At 31.9% G+C, this 11,852-nt stretch overlaps 1 protein-coding gene across 2 annotated transcripts in view; it reads right to left on the minus strand.

The window, feature by feature from the left end:
* Positions 1-10,902, minus strand: part of Rbm46 (RNA binding motif protein 46) — a 34,058-nt gene extending 23,156 nt beyond the window's left edge. For both annotated transcript variants that reach the window (XM_046459101.2, XM_058583949.1), the window contains exons 1-3: positions 10,752-10,902; positions 9,429-9,896; positions 7,947-8,729 (exon numbers count right to left, since the gene is read on the minus strand). In XM_046459101.2, coding sequence (XP_046315057.1) covers positions 7,947-8,729; positions 9,429-9,896; positions 10,752-10,902 — 1,402 coding nt within the window. The remainder of the gene's footprint in view (positions 1-7,946; positions 8,730-9,428; positions 9,897-10,751) is intronic.
* Positions 10,903-11,852: the final 950 nt, after the last annotated feature.

Genomic DNA, 11,852 nt, shown 5'->3' on the forward strand with positions numbered 1-11,852 from the left:
AACACTTACTTCCATATTTGTATACCAAAATTTCATATCAAGGAATCCTTCAAGGATTTTTAATTTCTCAATGAAACAGGTGTAAACACATCATATATAAAGATAAGACTCCTTCAAGTTAATGAACATTTTTCTACTTGAATTATTTGTTTTTACTTCTGGCAAAAGTTATAACCTTATAGAACAGAAATCAATTTTAAATTTGTTTTTTAAAGATTCATTATGACTCACAATGAAACTTATAAATTTTATGCTCCAAATAATCCAATATTTTTTATAAAACTGTAACTACAACTTTGATCACCCCAGAACCAAAAATTAACAAACCAGCAACAAGAAAAAAAAAAGGGGGGTAGGTATCCATATATAGGATACATGTTGCAAATTTATGGACATTTGTTTATCCCAGAGACCGGGCAGTAAACAAGCAGACTGGAACATGTATTGCTGAAACAAAGTTAACAAGAAAAAAATTAAGTTAATAGGATTATAGAGTTGTAACAATTCACAAACAAAACAGGATTACAAAAAAAGTTTAAAGAAGTAGTATTAACATCTTTATAAAACATAACAAGGGACAATCAAAATGTGCAAAAGAAAAAGTAAAGGTTAACATAGATCTTTATAAAAGAAGCTGGAGTTTTCTATCTTGGTTTACATCTTTTTATTATTTTATTTATTAAAGTGCCAATCCCTTGAATTAATTAGTATACAAGGATTAAGTTCTACTGTTTAAAAGCACAACCAAGAGTAGTTCCAAAGTATACGCATAAAATTATCAGGCAATATAATTACAAAAGACTTATAATCTAATGATTTCAGGCCTGCAAACTGTGTGTGTGTGTGTGTGTGTGTGTGTGTGTGTGTGTTTGCTGGGGACTGAGCCCAGGGCCTTGCACATTATCAGGCATGTGCTCTAACCACTGAGATACACCCCCAGGGTCCTCTCCCCACCCCGTCCTATGTACTTTTTAAACTAAACTTACAGACAGAATAGCAATATAAATCATTATACTATCATTGTGGCATAAAGACTACACTTACTGAATCAAAGTAATGCAGAAATAAACTAAATTTTTTTGCCCAAACATTATTTTCTTACTTTTAAAACATGTATATAAAAATCCACATGCAGGTCATTTGTACAGCTCAAATATCACTTGCAGAAAAATAATGGTCCACATATAATTAATATTCTCTACCTAAAAACTATCGAGATTTAAGGAGCAAGAGAATTCAAGTAATTACTAATATTCTGGTAGCTTAAAACTTCTAATTAGTTGGGGAGACTAAGGTTTTTGTTTTGTTTTGTTTTAAAAATCCACAGGGAAGTGTACCATTCTTGGAGGTAACATACCATAAAGTCCTGGATAGAAGATGTGATGCTCTAGGATAGAGAATGAATTACTCTAGGATTGTTGATATGTCAGATATTAACTGGTAAGAGTACACTTGATTTTAAACAAAAGGTCTGGAAGCAATGGACATGAAATAATTTTAAAGTGATTAAAAGCACAAATAACTTCATTGCAGTAAAGTCATCAATGTAGAATATCTGTCTCCATTCACTAGTCCATTCACTAACTTACATTGCTACAGCATAAACTATTATTGTCTATACTAAATACTAAATATGAAGCAGAAATGAAGGCATGACAGGTTGAAGAAGACTGAGTTCAGCTTCTCACACAGATTTTCCTGATTCAAAAACAAAAACAAAAAAAAGAAGGTAAGCAACAAAGGAGCTAAAAATCAATATAACATTAAAATTCCTTTTAAAGCCACATTAAAAAATATATTTAGGCGACACCATGTGGCAAAATTATGAACTGCTGCTGATATCTCAGAATGGAACTTATATGCATTTGATAGGAGAGAAAAATTTTAAAACCATTTTTTTAAAAACATGAATTAAATGACACAATGAGACATTAAATTTATTAATACAACAATAGCTACTGTTAAACTCATTGTATTAGAACAGTATTTTAGGAATGTATTAGCCAAAGATTAATAAATTATAGGGTAAAGAATTAAGCATGATTAAATAAGTATTTATTAATTTTATTTATTATAAAATAAATAAAATCAGAATTGATCACTTCAGCTAGTAAACATAACTATGGAACAAATACTGGTCATAAGTTTTAATACCATCATTGTTTTCCTTGGTCCTCTTGTTAAAAAAATTAAAAACTAGTTTAAAAACTTTGAAGTGATAAACTTATTTCTTAAGAATCTTAAAATCTTGTTTTTTTGACTAATTCAGAGAAGAAAATAATAAGAAAGCAAGTACATGTCATCACACAAAACATTTGGCTGACTAAATTTTTAATATTATATCCAGTTGTTCTGCTATGTAAAAGGCAAAAATAAGCTTTGAATTTTACAATGAAAGGAATGATAAACTGATGAAGAATTAATTATTAGAAAAAGTTCTTGATTTTAAATTACTTGAATTCAAATGTATTTTGGCAAACAGAAAATATATTAAAATATCATTTTTGTGATTTTTTGAACATGTACTTTAAACAAAACCACCAATTTTTGAGACAAAAGACTCCTTAGAGCTCACCAAATAAAATTGTCACATTTTAGAGGTAAAGGCTCTGAAGTCCACACAAAGACCAATTCATTTGCCAACTTAGATCACATCTTTTGTTGGTGGCTAAAACTGCGGATTCTTATATTTTTATTTTAGTACTCATTACTCTATTAAGCTGCTTCTCTTATAGAACTCATTCTATATTATTTATGGTCCATTAATACAAGTGTTAATGAGAATTATGAATAATACTAGATGATCATTCAAAAGGTCTTGAGAAAAAAATGCCAAAAGGAATATATATATGCGTTTTCATGAGGACTGTTCCCTCTTGGGAGGGTCAAAGACACATAGTTGAGTTAATGGAATTTTGGTCTCACCATTTGATCATATGAAAACAGATGTGTAAAATTTGTTTTATAGGAATCTTAAAAATCTTGGTTTTGACTAATTCAGAAGAAAATAACGAAAAAGCAAGTATATGTCATCATACAAAACCTAACACTTAACTAGGTGATTTTTAAGTCAAATTATTTTTATTCTTTGAAGTATCAGTTTGAGACAGCATCATCAGAGGTGCAATTAAAACTGGAAAGAATAGCTTTCTAAAAGTATTTTCTTCTACTTATAATTAAAGTAACCATCATTTTATATTTAACTCAAATATCTACTAAAATTACTTATTAAAATTTAAAACTCTGGGAAAAAGTTTCTCTTTATTTCAAAACAATTTATTGCCAAAATTTTAAATCTAATTTTTTTTTATTTTTGCACTTCTGCCCATCAATCTGGAAATAATAATAGTTCATAAGAAAAAAGCACCAATTATTTTTAAGATGAAAACTTCAACATGACTTTCACCTTGCTATTTCATAACTCTTGAAAGTTACAAGTAAAAACAGAAAATAAAAGACTAAATTTAATGATACTGATAGCAAACAATACAAATACATACACTAAATATTTTAACAAATAAATGACTAGAAAAAATAAAGAGTATGCTGATGCTGTTTCAAATTAAATGATAAGCAACATACAAGTCAGACAAAAATTGTACACAGAAAAAAAACTATAGAAGACAGTAAAAATGACACTTATATATAAAGTGGTCCACAGAAATCAGGATAGGTTTATCTTGAAAACCTAAATGCATCGAGGAAACCCCAAGTACATCCAACACAGTAGTACTAAAAACAATACTTGGAAAGTTTTAAACAGAAGGACTAATAGAAGTTCAGTTAACATCCACATCTTTTCAACTTTTTTAATTCTTAAAATCTGACTGAAATTTCCAAAGCAAACACTATATACAACTGCCAGTCACTAACCCACCACAATACTATTTTCTTAAAGAAGTTTGCTGGTGTTGTGTGCCTCTCTTTAATTATATTCTCTCAAGATTTACAGCTTGGATCAGGTAGAAAGCTAACCCCTCCCTCATACTACCAAAATTGCCTATGCATACATTTGTGCTGCCTTCATTAGCCCATGACTTCTTAAGAGAAAAACAAGTTTTATTTATCTTTATCTCTGAAGTGCTTAAGAAAGCACATTTATCTCACAAGAGGTATTCAAAAAAGATGTCTTCTTTAGTTAAACTTCATCATACCATGGCCAGAACAACAGTACACAAATCAGGTATAATTAAATCAAAAGCACAAGCTAATTTGTGATAGAGAGGTTCTCATCCCTGTTTTTAAAAACTAAAGTTTCACGTGGTCAAGAAAAAACAACCACTACCATCAGTGAGCATTACACAGTAATAAGCAGGAATGCCTTGCCTATACTTACTGTTAATAAATTATTTAATAAGGAAAATTCATATCAACACAAAGAAGACTCCTTCTCCCCTTCCACCAAGTATTCTCCAGGACATTTCAATTTTTTAACTCCTCAGAACTTTCCTTTATCTCCTTGATTTTGTTTATTCCACTCCTACAAGAGAATCCTCCAGAGAAAAGCAGTGGTAACTACCGAAAGGTCCAGATCCAAAACAGAGTTAATCTTTTAAGAAAAGCAGGATTCTTACTCACATGATTGTTCTGACCCACTACTAAAGAGATGCAAAATTACAAAAAAACTTATTTAAAAGTGATACTGAATGATCCGAGATGTCTCTATAAACTATACATTTAGTACAGAACCAATCCATCCTAACCCTCAAGTCTATACCTATTAGACTCACTGAAGATATTTATTACAGGTTCCTAAAAAATAGCCAGGCAAATACACAATTTCTTATCCTGGTGGACAGGTGATCATCTCCAGATGACATAAAGGAAGGTTATTCTCTGATATTATGAAAATGGAGACAGTTTATAATTTTGAAGCAAAAAATATGCTTTCAGCTTTACTTCTATTTAAGGGTATTTGGCTTAAAATAGAACTCATTTTGGAAGGAACATGTGAGAGAGAAAGAGAGAAAGTGGGGGAGGGGAGGGGGGACAGGAGGAGGGAGGGGGGAGAGAGGTTGGGAGGAGAGACAGAGATTGATTCTAAAAGTTTATATGCTTTAAAACAAGAACTTTTGGGATTCGGGTAAGATCACTAAATGGTCACCAGAATTAAACTCCCATATTTCTAATATTCATTTAGTTCTTGTTAGTTCTAAAAAGGTATATCTGTTTTTCATAACATTAATGATGATCATTTAAGTACATAAAGTCTAATTTTCTTTTCCTCTTTTAGTTTTCAAACTCAAAATATGGGGATGGTAATTCCAAAATTATGTGGATTAGAAGGTATTAGAAATACCTTCAAAATGATCTGAAATAAAAAGGTAAATGATTATTTGTATTACATACAATAGCAAAACTAATTAAAGTAAGATCAGATAACAATACCTGAAAAAAGAATGAAACTGAAAGGATTCACAGAAGAATATCCAGACAAAAATTTTTAAAAATTATCACATCCAAAGAAAATATCTTAAAATAGCAGTTAAAAAATGAACTAAAAAATTAGTTTCTATTTTTTAAATGGAGCCAAAAGATGATTTAACACATAAGGAATTCTATTTGAGAGAATCCAAGAGCCAATAACAACCTTGTAAGACTTCAGAAAAATTCAATCCTTGAAACATTTAGCAGAATATAAATACACTACCCCTTCCCCTCCAAAAACATACTACTTCCATTAATTTATTTCAACCCTGAACTACCCAATGAAACTCTACAGGAGGTGCATCTAAAATAGGATCAACACTTTAAATGTTGTAATCAGAGGCTCCAATATTTTTAAAAGAAAAAAAAAGTGAGCTAAAACACTGCTCAAGCAATATTCAATCTATTCCTAATCCACTATGTGGTAACATGTAACCTCCTGGCTGTCCATAGCTCCTGACTCTGCTTCAATGACCTCTGAAGGCCTGATATTTGGGTTTTGTTTTTGTTTTGTTTTTAGGATTGAAGTTTCTTGGATCTCTGGCTTTTCTGCTTCCCTAAATTCTTTCTTTCCTACTCTTCATTTGCCTAAATGTAATAGTTTCTATCTCTACCTGAGCAAACTTCAGTTATATTTATTATTCAAGTTTAATATGGATTTTTCTATTACTGTCTCTAGTCAAGGCCTAAGTCTTGGGTATTGTGCTCAAATAGGCCCTAGGATTTAATCTAATTTTTAAAATATTTTTATATCTGGATCTTGCTTACACTTATTAGTTCTTCTCCCTGATAATGAATACACTGAGTAAATACAAAAAATAAAATCATTCAACTTTTTATTAATAGCAGCTTTGATACAAGGTTGATAAAAAGGAAACTGCATGTAACCCTCTAAGTATTTAATTTCTTAAAGCTAATGTTATCATTAATTAACCAATATCAAGTTAGCAATACATATCTGCAAGAGTTTTCTTAGGAACTCCAGGTCAATAACAGTTAACTAAGGCCCTAGGACTCAAGTTAAAAGTATCCTAATAAGAAAGTTAAAAGTTGATGAAAATCCTCCAAATCTAATCTTCTTTATGGGATAAACATATGGGCAAGCCATGTCTACGTAAAAACCTGCCGTGTTCCAAGAATCTTAGACATTTAAGTAAATTTGTAAGGGAATGAATAGGGACAAAAATTTTAAAATGTGTCAGCATTACCATGGTAGATCAGACACAAGGGAAATCCTTGCTCAGCAGCTAATTACCTATATACCCCACTCCAAAAAAAATTTTAACCCATTTTTGTCTAAGAATTTGAATGATTTGCTATTCACCTAATAAATTTAGATGATCTTTGTTTAAAGAAAAAGAACGTTTCTATTTTGTGTAAACAGTAATATCTAAGAATTTATCTTGTGTGACTATTAAATTCTTAACATTTCCAAACTATTAATGAAGGACACTACTGAAAAGTTTCTTTGAAGGAGACTCCTATATTTAGCCCTAAAGTTTTGATGAGACATCCAAACCAAACTCTCCTGAAAATATTCAAAACAAAAGTACGGGTAAGTTTCACAATGTATAAAAATTACTTTTCCATTATGATAATATTTTCCTTCTTGATTCCTTCTCTTGAGTAAATTTGAGAATACTAATTTTATATAGAGAAAAGCTTCATTAGTATGGTTCTGAAACCATATAAGCTAAAAGTTTGACAATTATAATCAAGAAAAAACTGTAATCCTCAGTAGTAGATCTTTTTCTCTTATTGCTGACCAAGAAACCACTACTCTTAGAGTAAATATTATTCTGGACGGAGAGGAATCACCAATTGAATTCCATAGATGCATTAAAAAATTACACAAATGAAAGAAGTAGGACACACCAGAGTGACATGTCTTCCTTTACAAATGTCAAATATTTAGTTAGAATATCTTCATATGAGCACCATAGCCTTATTAATTATCCCTCAAACACTGTAAACTTACTTTATAAATGTACAAATTATTAAGAGAGGATGGTAATTTACACCTCTTAATGATGCTTTTTTTTCCTTTCATGAGTAATAATGACAAATTTCCAGATTGGTGAGCATAAGGCTGGCTCAATACATAACCCACATGAAATGTCTCTCAAAGAACTCCCTACTCCTGTACCTCAAAAAGATCACGTGTAGACTTTACCAAAGATGTAGGGGCAGAATTATAAGTTGGTTTACATCATAAATTCTGTAACTAACACATTTTTATCAAATTAGGATTTGTCATTATAAAAATAATAAAGTAAATGAAAAAGGGTCTAAATCAAAACCAAATTTTCTTCTAAGCAAGAAATGCTTAAAATGCTATATGAAGGAATATTATATAGGAGACAACTTTCAACAGTTTATCATGAATTCATAAAACAGATAAAATTAATACTAAATGCTCTGCACTAATGTTAAGAATTCAAAATAAACACATTTATAAACAGTCTTTCATTATATTCCTAACTTCATATTCCATATTATTTAAATATTTTTAAACTTACCCAAATGAAGTAATGTAAACTGGGCTGCCAGTTCCTTCGCATCTTCTAATGTAGTACAGAGTTTGTCTGGCATGAAGTAACTCTGGGATCCATTTGCAATAGCAGGAATAACTATTTTATATACCAAGAGTACTTTCCCATCCTGACTGGTTGTTGAATATAAATAATATTCTGGTGGTGCCCAATTATTCTTGTTGCAGTAATAATCCAAATGCATTACTGCAGAATTAAAATGATTGGATTTTAAAGAATACATACTAATTGGAGTAAGCTTTGTTCCAGGAAAAAAAGGGTAGGTGCATCTCTCAATTTCAGGGGGGCTTGGACTATGCTGACCATTAAGACGAGCAAGAAGAGTTGGTGGCTTGCCTAGAGTTTTTGGGTGGCTCTCTTCTTTGTTAGCATACACAATCAGGTTTTCAGAATTGGGACTAATCTGACCATTAAGATGCTGTCGCCAAGTGTTTTCTTTATTTACTGGTTTTGCCAGTGTTACCTCAATACTTGCTCCATCAATGCATTTTCCATTCATAACAGACATAGCAGCCACTGCATCTTCTCGGTTGAAAAAGTGAACAAAAGCATAGTCTCTAAGTTTCTTTACTCGTTCAACTGCACCAGGCTTGAATTTATTGAATTCTGCTTTAATAGTTTCCTCTGTAGTTGATATCATTAAATTTCTTACATAGAGAACTTTAACTCTCTGCATGGTTTCCTCATCAACTTCTTTCTCTGGATCAGCCCAATCTACCTGTATGGTGTGGCCCCATAGTTGGAATGTTCCTGTATAAAAGAATTATATTAATTTGAAGACAATCAGAACAAAAAACAAAAGTTTTAAATATTAAGTAAAACTATTTCTTCAAAGAAGCAGAAACTCAAGCACATATCATTATATTTGGTTAAGCCTTCATTTCCTACTCACATAAAAACTTTTTATTAAAGCAAACATAATCAGAATTTAGTGGAATCCCCTCTGTACCCGATACTGGGAACTGAACACAGGGATGCTTTAGCACTTAGATATATCCCCAGACCTTTTTAAATTTTGAGACAGGGTCTTGCTAAGTTGACCAAGAAGGCCTCAAACTTGGGATCCTACTACCTCAGCCTCTCAAGTAGCTTGGATTACAGGCAAGCACCTGACAATGAAATTTATTTAAGCAAATATGACAAATATTCTTTAAAGCTAGGTCTCCATTAGAAGAATTAATTCTCTTTGGATTTTTATTAATAATTAACACCTCAACTAAAGTATATAGTTCAGTAATTGATAATTATCATAAACATGATAAATTTTTATAGGAATAATTTCTTGTCTTTTAGAATCGTTTATTTTACTTCCCTTACTCAAAGAATTCTTTATTCCTGTTAAGCGGCATTACATATTTTGTTAATAATTATCTATGATGTACTGTTATTTTTCCATATTTGTAATAATAAAGTTAATATGGAAAAATAACCTTTAAAAGATCAGTTTACCTGGAATTAGTTTTCTCCTAGCCATAGCAGCAGCTCTGTGAGATTCATATTCAACAAATGCAAAACCACGATTTTTGGTCTTATCAGTTGCACTTGGATAGACAATGACATCTACAACTCCTTCAGTAACTTTCTTCATTTCATCCAAAATTTCTTCTTTCTTCTTTTCCTTAGGAATAGCTCCAATAAATAATCTGCAATTATCCAAGCTCACACACACACCAATAAACTTCCCTGGTCTAATCTCATAATTATTAAGAATTCTGATGGCTAACTGGGCTTCTTCTTTTGTAGTGTACATCACAAAAGCATAACCTCGATTTTCACCACTAAATTCCATCATAAGTCGAAATTCATATATCTTTCCAGCTCTTTCAAATACAGGAACTAACTCATCTTCATACATATCACGAGGTATTTTTCCTACAAAAACTTCACAGCCTCTTGGTGGAGGTGGACCTTCCCAACCTGAAAGACCAAAAAAAAAATTTTAAAAAGATTTATTCATTACTGAATCATTTATTCATTCAACAAACTTGCTGTGAGCCTCTTATGTGCCAAGCACTATTCTAGGTGTTGGAGATACAATGGCTGATATTCAAAAGAGAAGAAAGACAATAAGTGAATGGTAAGTGCTATGAAGGAAAAAGCAAGCCATGAAAGGGATGATGCATTCAATAAAGTGACATGGTAAAGCTCTGAGCTTGTGATGTTTAAGTACAAATAAGGGAATGAGCCATGAGGAATCTCTCAGAGAAGAGCATTCAGGAAGAAGAAAAAAACAGGAGTTTTAGATGTTAGAGCAAAATAGCATAAAGGTCTATATGGCTACAGCATGCTTGAGGGTCAAGCAAAGGATTTAGTGATACAGTCACTGAGGTCATTGGAAGCAAGAACTTTAGATATAATAAAGCTAACTGGAGGGCTCTGAACAAAGTAGCTGCACTGCCCACTGGTAGGAAAATAAAATACTATATCTTTTTGAATCTGATTTTCTCATATAAATAGCAATTTTCTACTCATTGCTTTCAAATTCTCTCCCAAACAACTTCCACTTTAATACCAAAAGTACTCTTTTTCACATTGTACCAATCCAGACTTCTTTCTCAACTGCTTCTCAAACCAAGAGCAGAGCTGGGGAAAAAGGGAGGTGGGAGGTGGGGGAGTAAGACGAGCACAGCATCTATCCCTTCCCCTTAAAATGACTGGTGAGGTCTTAAAGCAGTTACAAGGAGAGAGCTACTATTTGGGATACTTGCAGAAATATACACATCATCTAAATGACTAAAGATCTAATTTAAAAGAATATAAACAAATCCCCACCTGGAGGTGGACCACCAAATTTCCTTTGCCCATTTTCTTGAACCATGTTGTAACCAGTCTTTTCCATCAAAGCAAGTAATGCTGCTTCATTCTGAGTGCCAGTTCGAACTTTACCACATCCATTTGTTCCATCTATATTTTCTTCATTCATGGCTGTAATACCTAAAATGAAGTTAAATTTAAAAATGCTTAAATTTATGTCATAGAACCCATAATCTATGAAGCATTCCTTTGTACAAGAAACCAATGACAGTTGTGGCTGCCATGTTGGGTGATTACTCTTTGCTGTTTGTTCCCTTTAGTTCTGCAATAGAAACTGGAAACTTCTTTTATTACTGAAGAGTAAATAAAGCAGAGACAAAAAGCCTGTCTCATAATATTTTAATTTTTAGAAGGGACAGAAAAAGTGAAAAAAGATAAAGAAATAAAACCAGTAATGATAAAAAAAAAAAAAAGAACAAGAGAGAGAAGGAAAAAATAAAACAAGGGCTGCGGGCATAGCTCAGTTGGTAGAACGCTTGCGTCCCATACATAAGGTTCTGTGTTCAATCCCCAACACCACACACACACACACACACACACACACACACACACACACACAGCAAAAGGAGCAAGAAAACAAAACATACTGCCATCAAAGAATACATAATCATTGTTAATCTTCATAGCCTAAGATTTAAATCACTTTATTATATAGGCCACTCCATCTTTCTGTGACCAAGTACAAGTAAGATTCTGCCAATATTGCTCATTTTGTCAGCAATCCCAAACAGCTTCACCAGAATCCAAAACCTGATAACTGGAATAAGAGATTCAAGTCAGTCCCTGAACCTATCTACTAGAAGTTACTAGAGAGATGAGAGAATACAACCTCTGGTCATCTGAGCAAAAACAAGAGCTACTATAATTTCCTACTAGCTGCAGCTTAAGAAATAAAACAGGTGGGCAGGAGGTAAGGCAAAAGAGCTGAGAACTCACTTACCATTAAAAATGTACTTTAATTACCATATTCTTTAGGATTTTTCCTAATATCAATGCTGTGGCTTATTAATTAATTTTATATTGCTCATTCAATGTTATCATGAATAAATACAAAAATTA

This window comes from Marmota monax, unplaced genomic scaffold (assembly GCF_021218885.2).
Source record: "Marmota monax isolate L192 unplaced genomic scaffold, Marmota_monax_Labrador192_F-V1.1 WCK01_AAM20220418_F8-fsc00002, whole genome shotgun sequence".
In the NCBI taxonomy this organism is placed as follows: Eukaryota; Metazoa; Chordata; class Mammalia; order Rodentia; family Sciuridae; genus Marmota; species Marmota monax.